Source organism: Balaenoptera acutorostrata, chromosome 6, assembly GCF_949987535.1.
Source record: "Balaenoptera acutorostrata chromosome 6, mBalAcu1.1, whole genome shotgun sequence".
NCBI lineage: Eukaryota > Metazoa > Chordata > Mammalia > Artiodactyla > Balaenopteridae > Balaenoptera > Balaenoptera acutorostrata.
The window spans coordinates 15,514,697-15,531,019 of NC_080069.1; the positions used below are offsets into that span (position 1 = coordinate 15,514,697).

Below are 16,323 nucleotides of genomic sequence, written 5' to 3' on the forward strand. Positions count from 1 at the left end.
CCCCAGACTTGCCGAACTGTCAAGCTGGGCCATCGCATGTAGCTCTCCTGGGTTTTATCTCCCAGCCTACAGAGAGCTTGGGCAAGAAGAGGTATTAGATCCTGTCCGGTGCTACCATTCCATGATTCTATTTATTGAGAGCCTCTATGTGGTCTGGGTTCACCAGCCACCAACCCTAAGGGGAACAAGAGAAGTAGTTCTAGGGTGACCTGTTTTCCCAACGAAAAATAGGTCACAGCATCTGAAAAGCAAAAGGGCATTTATGCAGCTAACAGAACAGAATATTTGAAATTGTGCACATCCTGGCAGATCTGGGAACCCTATCCCTGGCCGAGGTGCTGTACACACAACCCTCTGAAAATTATAAATATTATAATTGTTTGTGAGTTGGAAGAAATAAGTAATGTTATACTCACTCGTTAGATGAAATCAACAAATAAGTAGCCTTATAATTTGTTATAGAAGAAATAAATAAATGGCAGTATGTACTCCAACGTTGAACAGTGTGGATTGGATAGTAAATTCTGTGGCAGTTTGGAAAGGGAGAGGTTCGTGGGGAGAGATCAGTGGGAGGGAGGCTCTATGGAGGAAGTAGGGGCTTGAGCTGGGCTGGAGAAAGCCTCTCTCTGCCCTGCTTGGGCAGATCTGTTCTGTAGGGTGGGGCTCCTGATGTGACTGGGGTGAAGGTGGTGGCAAAGGGCCCAGGTGGTTCGTTCGAGTCACCTCAGCCATGCTGGAGGGGTCAGTGACAACGACTCCCCCCCGCCCCATCCCCATGAGGCTGTTGCTAAGGCAGCTGGATGCTGTGTCTATTCGTTCGTTCATCCACTACATTTTAATCGGGCACCAGACTCTATGCTGGGCACTGGGAATCAAGGGATCGATGAAGTGAAAGGACAGTCTTGCCCTCCCGAAACTTGCTGTCCCGTAGTGGAGAAAGACGATTTCCCAAGTCATTACTTTGTCACCATGGTGATGGTTGCTGGGAGGAGAAGCATCAGGTCAGGTGCCCTACCTGGGAGCGTGGTGGACCGTTTGGCCAGGCCCACGGACTTGCCTGGTTTGTGGCCTCAGCACCCCTGCTGGGCCAGAGGGACTGGTTGCTGGGGCAGGTGTCCTGCCAGCTTCCTGCAGACCGCAGGTCTTGACTGTTCTCCAAAGAAGCAGCCTCTGTTACCCACCCCACTGCTTTCAGGTTGGAAAATGAAACACAGAGCGTTTGATTCTCCAGCAGCGTTGCAAAGCTCTCGGTTTATAGGAGGAGGGCCCAGACTGACTGCCGGCTTTTTCCTCTGGTGCCTCAGCATGACCTCAGTTCTCAAACCACTCCCACCCCGACCCCCTCCGCCCAGACTGGTCTCCATCACGTAGAGCTGAGCAACAGGGATCGCCGCACTGCCTTCCCACTTCCCTTTCATCTGTGTAGCCCGGTAGGAATCACCGGCTAGAGAATATTCCCAGCAATTTCTTAGGCTGTGAATTTCTGATTTGATCATCAAAAGGGGATAATTACAGTGTAGCCAGCTTCTTCCAGTACAACATGTCTTGTACTGTTTACAGATGATACCCACGTAGCTAAACCATCTAAATGTGTGCTGAGGGTCAGAACAGCTTTTAATTCAGTTTATAACTATTTATTAGCCTCAGATTTCAAGGGGAAAGGGGAGGGTGTTAAATAGCTCAGATGACAAGAGATCGCATGGATAAAGTGCAGGCAATCTTGTCCATTGGTAAGTCACACAAGTAGTGCTTATGCTGTGAAAAAAAGCAAGCCTCTCTGTTTATTTTGCATTAAACCAAGAATAAAGGGAGTCTTTATTACGTTTTTGGCTGGAGAGCCCAACATTTCTAGTTAAGCTGAATTCCTGTAACTGGATTTTTTAAAATGATTATTAGTTTGTTCCAAGAATATGTGAGGACCCACGATGTCTCGTGTCTGGCACTCGTTGCCGTGGGGAATGCAAGAATGAATAAAGCACGGTTCTGTCCTTGAGAGACACACAGTCCGATGAGGAGGCAAAATGAAAAGATAGATAGTACAAGATAGTCAGTATAAGCCAAGAATGAATTGAGGGACCCAGAAAGCAAATGCTAGAGGAATAAAGAAGTCGTATCTATGTGGATGAGATATTTGGGGCAGAGACGTCCTGGGACGTCATAGCCCTCAACAGGTATTTTTCAAACGATTGAATGAACAAGGTTGTTCCTGAAGGTCAGGAGGATTCTGACCAGTAGAGAGGAAGGAAAAAAGGATTGCAGGGAGCAGCTTGATGCTGGAGTTAAAAAAGTGATGTCAGCCTGGCATCTTGAGACTGGAAACAGGGCACGGAGGGGATGAGGTGGGTCCTATCAGGAAGGCTCTTGACTAAAAGCATAAGACCTGGGGGAGCCACGGGAAGATTTTGAGCCAAACCCACGAAGGCACAGCGGTCAGCTGGATGGATATGCCAGCCATGTGTGAGATGGACTGGGTCAGCCATTCATCCGGACCAGGGAGAGATACAGGGTCCCGTGAAATGACAGAATTGTGATGCTGTTCTCTTACTTCCACTACATACCTGCCCGGACAATAGAAGTGGGAATGAGAAGGTGACTGAAGGGTAGGAAAAGTACTTCTGGGGCAGAATGGGCCATAAGAGTGAGGAAGAGAGAGGGGGCAGGAGGCATGCGAGGCTTGAGGGCTGCAAGCTGGAAGGGCGTCACCTTCCAGCTTGCAAGAAGGAAAGACCGAGGGCATCCTGGGTGCGTTTGGTTTGAGGTGCTGAGGAAGGTGCCAAGATGGCACCTGGGAAAACGGATCTCTATCGGGAAGGCTGATTTTTAAAAATAGCCAAATAAAGAAAGCTAAGGGCTTTGAGAGCACGATGCAGGAACCTGTTAGCTGTAGAGGGAAGGAGCTTGCTAAGTGAGCAGCAATTGTGCAGTGCTAACCAGCCACGTGTCTAGTTGGGATGATGGCAGACTAGTATATCTCCATCATGGTGCCCCCACCCGACACCACTCCAAGGATGACTTCTCAGGTGGGAAGGCCTGGGCTGATAAATTATGTAATTAATTATGTAACTAAATTACGACTTCTAGAGGGAAGGAAGGGGGATAGTTGGGCTAAGATCTGGCCCTTGCAAATGTGCCCTCCCCGGGGAGGCCATGACCTTAGTGCCGACTTTCAGAGAAATTGTGAAGTGCACTCTTAGAGGCTTGCTTGCTTGCCTTGCCTCCCCCTGTAGCTTTCCCTGATGCAATCTCCAACGAGACTTTCAAAACTGGTGATTTTTCCTCATTGGCGACAGCCCCAGGCTGTCACATTGTGGAATTTGCAGGTCATTCACAGATGTGGCAAATGTGAAATGCCATTCAAGCACAAGACTGGGAGACCAGCCCTGGTGCTTCTTCACTAGCCCTTCTTTCCACCAACCCACTAGTTAAGGGAGGGCAGGGCATGGCCTCAAGGCACCTTTATTTTCCCCTTTGGAAGCCGGTGATAATCACTCCCGGGGGATATGATGAGTTTTGAGTAGGACAAGTCAAGAAGGTTCTGTGAATTCCTTGGAGGGAGGCAAGAGGACCAGCATTCAGACTTCCATTTGAATTTTAAAAAGTGCCAGGTGCATCGCTGGCTTCTGGGCTATTGGGCTTAATGTAAAACTCACAAGTGTAGAGAGACTTTTGTTAGAAAAGAAGAATGTGTATATGTTTTAGGGTTTCAAATCTTCACTTCTCTTTTGAAGTTGAACTTCTGGGGAAAAAAAAAAGTCCTAACACTTGTGGTTATGGAAGGGATTCCACAGCAGTGAGGTTCAGGAGGGCCGTTCTGTGTATACGTGTGTGTTTTCCTACACAGAGGTCTCTGAGCAGTCCAAGTGAGCTCCTGAGCCAGCAGCAAGCCCTGAATGCGTGCCGTGGAGGGTTTCCCTGCCACCCCCTGGCCTGAGTCCAGGGGCAGCTGGGAGGTGGCTCTCTCCCCTCACGTACACTCTGGCCTGACTCACGGCTCCTCCGGGCGGGTCGCAGGGTAGACTTCACATATGGACTTCGAATGGGCAGAGCCCGAAGGGACCCCCCCAGAAGGCTGAGCCCCAGGCCCTGCCCCGTGTGGGACAACTCAATACCGGGCAAGGGATGGGGCGAGGGCGGGAGGGTGAGGACCGTTCAGAGGCCCGGGGTTACGAGCCTGGGGCATGGGCTTAGAGTCAGAATTTGGTTTTCATCCTTGTTTATCTACTTATTTTCTGTGTGAGCTTGGAGAAGGTGCAAAACCTCACCAAGTTTTCTGGTTTTTCACCTGTAGCACGGGCACACCATTGGCCCTCTCACCGGTTGTCATGGGAATTGAGGAAGGGAATGAATGTAAAGCTCTGAGTGCAGAGCCTGATGTGTAATTGGCTCGTATTTGATAAATGAGAGCCCTCATAGTCGTTATGATTCAGAGCAGAGGGCCCCAGGTTTGGGGTGTAAGGAGGAGGCTGGCAGGGCCCATGGAGGTGAGAGACCGTATTTTCTGGAATGAATGAATGAATGAGGTGGATTTGAGCCCAAGAGGATGGGAAGGAATTGGTTCTGTGGAGGGAGAAGAGGAGAAGGAGTGACAGATGAGAAGCTTGCCTGACTGCTCTCCCAGGGCTTTGGAGGAAAACTCTCTGCATCCTCCTCTGCCACATAGGTGCACAGACATACACTCCACACAACGCACAGACACACAGGCCTGACACAGGCACGTCATCCTGCACGCGGACACACGCGAGCAGTGCACTCCCACAGGGACACATAGACACACAGACACGTGCAGACACACACACACACAGACATACTCGTGACACTCGACACACACACTCATACACACGCACGCACATGCAGTGAGTCAGTGGGAGATCAAGGACAGGGACATCAGTTCTAGCACTTTCTCTTCTTTGATCCTCATTTCCCACATCCGAGAGCCCACTGGGCTTGCCCACCTGTCATACTTCTGCTGAGGGGATGCTGACCTGTATCAAGACAAGGGTCTGCTGAGCACCCCCCGCCCCCAGGCCTTCCTCCCTCTGGGTTCACGCTCCATATCTCCCCTTAGTGAGGCTGCACTGATGCTCTACGGGGGCCGGGCGGGGGCGGGGAGAGAGGCCAGGGGTCGGGGGAAGTGGAGGAGGGCAGGGGCGGGGGAGGATCTGTGAATTTAGGAAAGTCAGCCTAGCCTGCTTGCCCCCGTGAAGCCCGCAGGGCGGGTGCCACCGTGGTAACTTTCCTTCTGGGCGTCACGTGTTCCTTACATGCTGGAATTCTAGCCTGGCCTCCCGAGGTGGGAGGACAGAGGAGGGAGCTGGCCCACGGGCCAGTGTAGACCTCAGGCCCTTTCTTGCTCACCCCCATCCATGTGTCTTGGTGGCACGGGTCCTGTGGCCTGAATGGGGGCTGTAAAGGATCCAGGATGCAGGCAGGCAAACATAGTCCTGCCACTGGCGGCTTTCCTTCCGCTCTGCATGGAAAGGAACCAGGGCCAAATGCCACCACTCCCGGCCCACATACTTTCTGCTGCCTCGCAAGACTGGGGAAGCAGGGCCTGGCTTTGCACCCTGAAGCCAGTGGCAAGGAGACCTGAATCCCTGGGCACCCAAATAATGGTCCTGTTCAAACTGGTGGTTCATTTGCATCCTGGCTGGATGGGGGTTTGGGCACTCGGGGCGCCGGGTTCCCCTCTGCCAGCACCCCTGCCCAGCCCCACCTGGCCCAGCTCAGAGAGCATCTCACACTGCACCTCGGACGCTCCCTGCCTCTACGCAGTCTTGGGGAGATCACTGGAGTCAACCAACTTTCTTATCTGGAAAATGGGGATGACAGTAGCTGTAACGACCTCATTCTATTGGGCCAGAAAGAAGAGGGGCTGGAAGTGAGAGATTCTGGAGATTCCATAGTGTTTGGGGGCAGATTGCGTGAGCCTTGGAAAAACATAAGAGGTATCACTGGAAATCCCAGGTAGGCCCGTGTTCCTCCACCCACCCTGGTTTCTCGGGGGCCCCCTATCCAACCAAATCCCCGGGGCTTGGGTGTGGGCTTGGGGCAGGGACACTGCAGCTCAGTGTCAGGGGTTGGGGCCCACCCTCGACCCACAGCCTCCTCCATGTCCTCCCAGCAGGGTCCTGCCTTTTCTCTCACTGCCACAGAAACAGGGTGGGCAGAGGGCTGAGGAGGGGGCTTACCAAGGGCCTCAAGACGTTCAGAATCTTCCCTTTCCTTTCCTTTGCACAGTGAATGACTGCGTGCGTCCCTACCTCCCGGGCCCCAGGATGCCCTCCCTGCTTGGCCGGCCTGGGTCTCTGCACGCCACTCCTCCCTCCCCTCCCCTCTTCTCTGCAAGCCCTCCCCTTCTCTCCTGGGATTTTTGCCCTAAAGGCTGCCAGCCTGGGGGCTGTGAGGTAGTGTGCAAGATGGCCCCACCAGCCTCAGGGTATCTGAGGTTCATCTGCCTGAAACTTCAGTTTTACTGAAAGATTAGTGGGGAGACACACACACTCACTCCCACGCATGCACACATATGCTTTGGAGTACAATGCACACATCCAAATTCAAGGAACACGGTCTCTCTTCTGCTCTCATTTTGAGACCCCTGCAGGAGGGGGCTGCCGCCCTCTGCTCATTTTGATAAGACAGAGGAGGAGCGTTGGGGTCCTCCAAGACTCTGATTGCCCAGGTCACACCTGCTCCCCGTCCTTCAGTCCCCTCGGCCAGACCATCTCCCACGCACACGTGCTGTGTGCTCGTGGAGAGCGCGCAGGGGCCCCCGGGGGCCCGAGGGGAGAGGCACGGGGTCCAGCAGAGTGCCCCGTCTGCCGTCACCTCTCCACGGCCAGACCAGGAAAGTAACCCCTCTCCTTCCACGCCTCCTCCCTCCCAGAACATGCATATCCAGGTGGAGGACATCCGGATCCGAGCCATCCTCTCCGCCTACCGCAAGCGCACCCCGGTGACGGAGGGCTACGTGGAGGTGAAGGAGGGCAAGACATGGAAGCAGATCTGCGACAGGCACTGGACAGCCAAGAACTCCCGCGTGGTCTGCGGCATGTTTGGCTTCCCTGGGGAGAGGAGCTACAACGCCAAAGTGTACAAGTAAGGAGGCTGCGGGGAGTGCAGCTGGCTGGGCTCTGGCCCTGCCTTGCTGTAGAGTTAGCTCTGCAGTGGCCTGGGCCGCTGCTGTCTCCCCAGCAGGTGATCATTCTGAGAAATCTGGACCTTGCAGCAACTGTTAGGAAATTGAGAAACCGATCGCTTCGATTCGGTTATATCCATCCCGAGTAAATCTTGCAATGCTGTTAGGATTTCCAAAGTTAATATCTCCCAGGGGGAAAAGGAGTGGATCATAAGGAGACTCAGAGTAATTTGCCCGAGGGGGTGTCCAGTGAAGGGTTTTCAGCTCAGGACAGGCTGTTGTATTGGCTGGTCGTGGGGTCTTCCTAGTTCCTCTAATAAGGATAATAATCGGCTTTACTGAGTGCTTACTACATGCCAGGCAGCTCTGTTCTTAGCCTCTTAAGCTTCACAACACTAGGAAGCAGCGGTCTATTTCAGAGTTAAGGGAATGAAGTCAGAGAGGGGTGATAAATCTCAGAAGTGGATGGGACTTCCCTGGCAGTCCAGTGGTTAAGACTCCCCGCTTCCACTGCAGGGGGCACGGATTTGATCCCTGGTCGGGGAACTAAGATCCCACATGCCGTGCGGCGTGACCAAAAAAAAAAAAAAACCTAGGAAGTGGCAGATCCAGGATCCAAACCCAGGTCTCCAGCGACAGGGTCCACACTCCTCAAGAGTGTGGACTCACTACCTCTTTCCTTTCAAGCCAAGGAGAGAGGTGGCTTCCAAGCCAGGAGACAGGGGTCCCAGCCCCAGCTCTTCTTCCAGATCCTTAGGGTCAGTGTAGGCTGCGTCCCTCCCTGGGCTCGTCCTGGCCGCCTCTGGTCAGAGCCCCCGGTCCACCAGGAGGGTGAGTGCTGGAGGCGAGATGCCCGGCTGGGCGGGTGAGCATGGTGGTGATTCCCACCCCCAGCGGCCCTCAGACACGGCCCAGACCTTCCTGTTTGCGCAGGGTGGGATGGGGGCATGCAGGGTGGTCCCCATCTTCTAAACAGTTTGGAGAAGTCCCTCCAGCTGGCCAGCTCCTTCCCTGGAGACACCTTCTCAGCTTTTCCTTCCAACTGGAGCCAAGAAAAGCAAATCCCCTCTCCTGACAGGCCTCCTACCTGCTGGACCCACCAGAGCGCCCAGCCTGTCGTAGGTCTGAGTCCAGTCCCGGGAGCCGGAAGGCTGCCATGAGCCCCGCCCGGAGCAGGATGGGGTGCCTGAGGCCAGGCAACACATGGCTTGTTCAGAGGGCATTTGAAAGCCACCTCCTCAACTGCGGATGGACCGGAGTCCTCTTCTGCCTTTTGAGGAAGGATCTCAGATCTCAGATCTGTTTTGGCAGCTGGGCCGCACATGATCCTCTCACGAGCTGGGTTTGAAAACCCCCTCCCTGCTCCTCCTACTCTGTGTCTGTGGCTTTGCTTTTTCAAATGCGGGCAGGAAAAAGGCTGCTAAGTCTGGGAGGCTTCCAAGGTGGTGGGAGGTGAGTAGTAGTCTCAGCCCAGATGGGAGATGATTAGCAGACACTGGAAACCAGCTCCTGGTCCAGCCCTCTCGCTGGAGATGGTATAGAGGGGCGGGGCTGGGGGATGGGAGGGCAGCTAGGCTAAAACCTTCTCTGCCTCAGCTTGTATCTGACATAGTATGTTAGTCCCTGGGACGCAGCTGACATTTGGGCCCCAAAAGAGAAAAACGTGTTGGGGAGAGTTTCCGTGCTTTGGTGGTGCTGTTAGGGGTTGAGATGGTAGCTGGTGGGAGGAAGCTGTTAGCGAAAAGCGGGGCCTCCCAGGACATGTGGGGTCCTCAGAGGTCACCCGGCCCAAGCCCTCAGGCTGCACAGGAGGAGACCCAGGCCTGAAGGGCAGTGGAGTCGGGGGTCACAAAGCCACTCCTGCCAGAGATGCAGGGCAGCCCAGGAAGAGCTCTCCACACTGCTGCCTCCACCCTCAGACCTGCCCCTGCTTTGCTCCACCCTAGAGGCGGGGCCTGGCCACACTGCACAGGCCGCCACCACCGGCGGGCTGGTAAGTCTGAGAGCTGGGGCAGCACTGGCCTGGACACAGGGGTATCTGTGAGCCCTGCTCAGAGACTGAGGACAACAGAGGCCTGGGAGCCAGAGTAAGGGCCACACCCTGCACGGTCCCTGCATCTGGGCCTTCCGGTAGCATCTTTCCCCACCTCCCTTTCACCTTTCCTGCAGCAGCCTGTCTGTCGCTGCTGTTGCTGACCACACCCCCAAGGCAGGTGAGGTGGTCTCCCAGGGAGGCCCTTCACCCCAGAAAGGAAATTGTTCTCAAAGTAATTCTATCTGGGGTGGGGTTAGTAATCTCCAGGCATCCACCAGGCCCCTAAGGGACTTTGCAGCCTTGGAAATTCACCTGGGCAGCATCTATGGCCTCTCCACCCTGCCTTCCTCTGCTAACCTGCAGGGCTGGTGGCCTTAGAATTATCCCCAAGGCCGGGACTGCAGCTCCTCATCAGAACCTCTGCTGGCCATCCAGCCTCGACACCCCCCGGCCAAGTCAGAAGAGTCTGGCGGGGTTGCCTGCAGGTCCCCCGGAGGCCTCTGCCCTCACAGGCTCTCCCCAGAGGGAAGTCAGGGGCTCCCACCAAGGGCTGCTTTGCCGTGGGCTGACTTCTATGCTGGACTGGGAAGCCATGCATATACCTCGAAATTGATAAAGCTGAAGTTTCAGGGCCCCATCCCCGGGGCCAGGAATACTTTGTAGTCATTTTCTCTTTCTTAAAGCAGAATCGCAATATTGTCATTGATTTATTGATACGAGCTTACTGAGCAGAGATTCTGCATCTAATGTTGCATCTTGAGAGTTAGGAAGAGCTCTAAGGCTTTGGTGAGTTGGCTGAAGCAGGGACCAAAAGGAGGCCCTCCACAGCAAATTATAGAAATGCCGGACCCACTTTGGTTTCGCATAGAGAAAGGGATTCAGAGGCTTGGGGAGACTGGAATGTTGGAGTGGATTTGTCATCTAAGACCTACTCTCCCACCCGGGAGGGTCAAGAAGACAGACTTCTCACCATGACTGTGAGGAATGTTTGTGAGGGGAGCCCTGGCGTTCTTAAGAGCTCCCTGATTGTTCTGTCAGCCAGACCTCTGGGTGGGAGCTACAGTCACCGCAGGTTGGGAAACCTAAATGCAATGGGGGTAATTGGATCAGGGGTGGCAGGGGCCAAGTGACAGCATTCAACGCCAAAAGCAAGGTGGGCGTGGCTACTGAATGGCCAGCAGATCAGAATACTCTGACTCCTGCAGACCTGTGGTATTGACCAGTTGATCTAGTTGGCTAGATCATGGTGTTCCTAGAAGTGAAATAGGAAGCCTCCTCAATTCCATTCTTTGGGCGGGGGGCACACTGTGAGTCTTGTGGAATTTTATTTCCCCGGCCAGGGATTGAACCCTGGCCCTCGGCAGTGAGAGCACGGAGTCCTAACCACTGGACTGCCAGGGAATTCCCTACTCAGTTCTTGATCTGTAAAAGCAGAAAAGTTCTAGGTCAAGAGAACAAAAATCTAACCTGAATCATAGAAACAGGCCCGGCCTCTCAATCAATATCCAGACTTGAGCCAGTTTACAGACCCAGAAGCCCTTGAATGAAGAGGAGGCCAGGTCCCCTTGAAGAAGGACTGTGGCATACTGCCAAAAATGTGTACTGTTAATCATTGGCCCAGCCTTCTCAGAAGGAGAAGATCACTGTATGTTGGGCACAAGGAAATAATCAGAACTTTCAGGAACCACTGGACACGGGCTCTGAACTGACACTGATTCCAGGGGCCCAAACATCCCTATGGCCCACAGTCAGAGTATGGATGTCGGGTGATCAATGGAGTTTGGGCTCAGGTCCACTCATAGTGAGCCCAGTGGGCCCCTGAACCCATCCGGTGGTTATTTCCCTAGGTCCAGAATGCACAGTTGGAATAGACACAATCACATAGCAGGCAGAATCCCTACGAAGTCTGGCTTCCTCCTTGGCTGGGGGAGAGCCAGGAGGACTTCTCATTTTTTAGTTGAATCAGTTCAGCTCAGTGTTCTTCTAGCCACCCAGCCATCGGGCTAGATACCTCTTTCTTAAGTAGGCTTCCTGCTTGGCCAACGGCTGTCCTGTAACTCCAGTCGCCCACCAATCAGCAGGCCTGGAGTGGGCTGTCCACGCATCCTCCCCAGCGCCTCATATATCTGCATCCCCGTATCTGCGTCCCGGGGGGCCTGTGGGAGTGAATCATGGGGGCGGGGTGGGCTCTGGTGGTGGAAGCCTGTAGAGGATCACGGGCAAGTTCCTGTGAGCTGATGTAAGAGGGCAGTGGAGCTGTCTGGGGACAGAGGAGCAGCTCTGTGTCTGCCGAGGGTGCTTCACTCTATATTAAGAGCTCAGTACATCTGTTCCTGGGAGAAGCTGGTGGTCATGGAAAGCTGGGAGCTAGAAGATGTTCCAGTCCAGTGGGATCTGCCCACTCCTTGTGCAGCTGACATCCCCTGGGTGTATTTGCTCGCCCGATGGTAGGGGTGTCATAGCAAGCTGTAACCTCCCCCCACCGAGCGCGTTCTCCAGTCTGATGTGGGAGTGTCATGGGAAAGAAGCTGGAGGCTGTGTTTCCAAGTGCAGGGGCCTTCCAGGGAGTGGGGAGGGGCAGTGGCTCTTGGAATTATTAACAGTCCTCCTGTGTAGTCCTGTGCTCTGTCTGTAGCTATGTTGAGCACACCTCCTGAATTTTCCAAGACAGTCCTTTTTTCAAAAAGAAAAATTGGTGGGGGGGGACCTCTCCGTGTGGCTTGCGGGATCTTAGTTCCCTAACCAGGGATTGAACCTGGGCCACGGCAGTGAAAGCACCAAGTCCTAACCACTGGACCGCCAGGGAACTCCCAAGATAGTCTTTTTTTTTTTTCCCCAAAGATTCTGTGTCATTGCACCCACAGGTACAGTAGAATTACTACCAGTAGCAATTTTTGATTAAGGAAAGATATCAGCGGCATCTGTAGGGTTTTTCCTTCCTCTTTGTTCATATCCCATTCACTCTGAGACAAAGCAGAAACTTCCAGACCTGCTGGACCAGCAGGGACAAGACCCTGCTTCTGCCCATCTGGGGCCAACTTGCCCTGGGCGGCCCCTCCTCTGAGCAGTCCGGCAGTGATGCTGTCCGGCTCTCCCTGGCATCTCACTGGATTCCGCCAATCAGGGATGAGCACATAGACCCCAAAGACCTGGGACAGCATGAGAGGACAGGGTGTCCTCCCCGCCCTCCTCCTTTTCGAATCCCGCCATCATTCAAGGCCCAGTTCAAACCTACTCTTCCTTGAAGTCGTCCACCATCTCTCTTCTCTCATCTTTCTTTTTTTCCTTTAACCAGTACAGTTTTTATTTATTTATTTTACAGACACTTAGGTAGCCCTTCCAAGTGCTGGGCACTGTGGTTAAGCTCTTTATAAGAATTAACTCATTTAACTATCCTAACAATCTGATGAGGTAGATCCCATTGCTACATCTGATCTGGAGATGGGGAAACTGAGGCACAGTGACCTTTCTGTTAACCAATTCATTACTTACTGGTTGGTTATCATTTTAGAAAAAACTTTGACTCACCTTGATCCATATTCTGCCTTCCAAAAAAAAAAAACATAAAAACACACAACACAGGCTAAGAGCTTACCTAGGATATGGTATGGAGATAACCTCAGCCTCACGGACTCCTGGGTGAAGATTTTTTTTTAAAGGATAAAGATGGTAATTTAATAATGATAAAGGGGTTACCTCATCAAGAGGACATAACAATCTGAAATGTTTATTCACCAAATAACAGATCTTCAAAATACATGAAGTAAAAACTGACAGAACTGCAAGGAGAAATAGACAAATCCACAATTATAGCTGGTGATTTCAGTTCTACTCTCTCAATAATTTATAGAACAAGTAAGGCTATAGAAGACTTGAACGACGCTATCACCCAATTTGACCTATTTGGCCTTTAGAGAACACCCCACTCAACAACAGCACTATGCAAAATTTTTTCCAGTACACATTAAAACAAAACATAACCTAGCTAGAACATAAAATATGCCTGGATCATAAATTATGTCTCAATAAATTTAAAATGATTCAAGTCATACAAAGCATATTCTGTGAACATGATGGAATTATGTTAGAAATCAATAACAGAAAGATATCTAGAAAATTCCCAAGTACTGGAAACTGTATACCCAGTTCTAAATAACCCTTCTGTCATAAAAGTAATCAAAAGGTAAATTAAAAAGTATTTTGGCCTGAATTAAAATGAAAACACAGTATCTCAAAATATGTGGAATATAGCTAAAGTAGTACTTAGAGGGAAATTTATACTCCTATATCGGGAAAGAAGAAAGGTATCAAATCAGTGACATCAGCTTTCACTCTAAGAAACTAGAAACAGAAGAGCAGATCAAACTGCGTGAAGATTTGATGTGGTCTGTGGCTGAGTTTCATCACCATTATAATTTCCATGACGAAACCAAGTCTACTTTGATTCAGCAGAGGGGGTAATTTAAGTCTGTTCTCATTGCTTCTCATTGGATTCACATCTTTAATTTTGTCTATCAATGGGAGAGAGTTTTACACTCAACTTGTCCTGCTCATTGACAAAGGGAAATAAAGGCAGGGAAACAAAGGGAAACAAGACAGCATGTTGAAGATATCTGAAGAGTTTGGGTGACCAACCATGCTGATTGCCCAGGACTGAGGGGTTTCCTGGGACCAGGGGTCCCATCTCTTTTATTTATTTATTTATTTATTTATTTATTTATTTATTTATCTATCTACTGAAGTATAGTTGATTTACAAAATTGTGTTAGTTTCAGGTATACAACAAAGTGGTTCAGTTATATATATATTCTTTTATATATATTTATATATAACTTTTCTTCATATATACATATAAAACTGAAGATTATTTTCCATTATAGGTTATTACAGCATACTGAATATAGTTCCCTGTGCTATACAGTAGGTCCTTGTTCTTTATCTACTTTATATATAGTCGTGTGTATCTGTTAATCCCAAATCGTAATTTATCCCTCCCCCCCCGTTCCCCTTTAGTAACCATAAGTTTGTTTTCTATGTCTGCTGAGTCTGTTTCTGTTTTGTATATGAGTTCATTTGTATTATTTTTTTAGATTCCACATATAAGTGATACCATATAATATTGGGTTGGCCAAAAATTTCGTTTGGGTTTTTCCATAACATCTTGTCTTTTTCTGTCTGACTTACTTCACTTAGTGTGATAGTCTCTAGGTCCATCCATGTTGCTGCAAATAGCAATATTTCATTCTTTTTTTATGGCTCATATTCCATTGTATTTGTCTCTCTTAGATCCCTTTCTGCATTTTGTATTTGTAGGCTTTAGTATTATCTCACTACACTCAGTTAGTCCCTTGTCTTCTAGAATGTGAGCTTCCTGGGGGCAGGAGGCCACCACTGCCCTTCCGGGTCCTGTTCCCCAGTGCCTATCACAGGCCCAGCATGACCAAGGGCTCAGTGAGTGCTGGCAGATGCACCCTGCAGAGCTCTGTCTGGAGTAGGACTGAACCCCAAGAGCAGGGACCGTGCCTCTCTGGTTCCACCACCGGATCCCCAGCAGCTGGCACGATGGCTGGCCCCAGGCAGGGGTCCAATGCCCACTAGTGGAAGAGGGAGGGGTGGGCACCATGATGCCTTGGTCACCTGCCCCGTCTTACCTTCTGCAGAATGTTTGCCGCCCGCAAGAAGCAGCGCTATTGGCCATTCTCCATGGAGTGCACAGGCACGGAGGCCCACATCTCCAGCTGCAAGTTGGGCCCTCAGGTGTCGCTGGACCCCGTAAAGAATGTCACCTGTGAGAATGGGCTGCCGGCCGTGGTGAGTTGTGTGCCTGGCCAGGTCTTCAGCCCTGATGGACCCTCAAGATTCCGGAAAGCCTACAAGCCAGAGGTGAGGACGGGGCAGGTGATTTGGCCACTTGGCACCTGAGGGGGAGGGCTGGTGGTTAAGGGAGCAGAGAGGGACCCCCAAGAGAGAGCAAGGAAATGCAGACCACTTTTCTAGAGGGCAGGAAGGCAGAGGACACCTGTCAGGGCCAGCCTCTCCGATAGATGCCACCTCTAGGGTGTGACAAGAAGCTGAGCCCCTGCCCCTAATCATTAGCACCCCTACCTGTCCTTCCACTGCTGCTCTATTCTGAGGCCAGCGTCCCCTTTGCGGGGGACAGATACACTGGAGAGGAACATGCCTCATTACTGACGTCACAGGCTCCGTGTGCTATCTGTGGACCAGCATGAAGGGTGGGAGTGGCCACCTGGGGCTCCTGCACAATTCCCAGAGGAATCAAGCATCCTGGAGCCTTTGAAAACACGATCCAACCGTCAAAAGCACGTGAGATCAGCAACTTTCCAACATGTTTTGGTTTATTCTGCAACAGAAAGGGTAACAATTTTTAAAAGCTGTCACCATGATAGTAAATGGAAACGTGCCATCACCACGTCTGTGTTGTCTGTACCCGTTATCACGTTATACGTTTGTGAACCAGCCAGTGTGTGTGCGTGTGGGTGTATTCAAGAGATGTCAGTGTACGTCTGTTCACGTCAATTACATCCCCACTTCAACTGACTGATTCCTTAGGACAAGCGAACTATCCCAACCATTGGCAGGCTTGACACTTCCTCTGAAGACGAGAAAGTGCACTCTTCTGTCTTCCCTTGAAAATCATTAGGCAGCTTTTCTATTTCCTAAGCTCCTCTTTTCATATATCCACAAAAGGTCTCTGTGATTTGCATACTCTGGAAACTGCTAATACGGGCCGGTGGGTGGGAAGAGCGCCTGGGAAGAGGAGAGGGATGGGTAGGAAAGAGAGCTAATCATTTAGTAGGGATTGATTCCCTGTATCAGACGAAACCTAATTACTTGGGCATCGGTCCCCTGGGCCAGGACAGGTTCCAAGTCAGTTCTGATCGCATTAAGGGTAAGATGAGAGAGTAAACTCTGATGGGGGCAGATGGTGTGTCAGGCGGGTCCGGGTGAGGCGGGGGGGGGGGTGGAGTGGAGGGCAGGAGTCGCAACCCCTCCCCAAGCCGAGGTAGCCTCATTCTGTGTCTACTGTCCCTCCTCCATGTCTCTCCCCCTATCTACCCCCTCTGCCCTCTCCAATCTCTCCTCTCCGTCAACATCTAATGACCTGCTCTTGGACAGGGGCTGATAACACTCA

At 51.4% G+C, this 16,323-nt stretch overlaps 1 protein-coding gene across 1 annotated transcript in view; it reads left to right on the top strand.

The window, feature by feature from the left end:
• The window catches only part of LOXL2 (lysyl oxidase like 2), a 110,670-nt gene that overhangs the window by 51,337 nt on the left and 43,010 nt on the right, over positions 1 to 16,323 (top strand). Inside the window, exons 4-5 of the mRNA XM_007167849.2 lie at positions 6,884 to 7,095; positions 14,831 to 15,053. Coding sequence (XP_007167911.2) covers positions 6,884 to 7,095; positions 14,831 to 15,053 — 435 coding nt within the window. The remainder of the gene's footprint in view (positions 1 to 6,883; positions 7,096 to 14,830; positions 15,054 to 16,323) is intronic.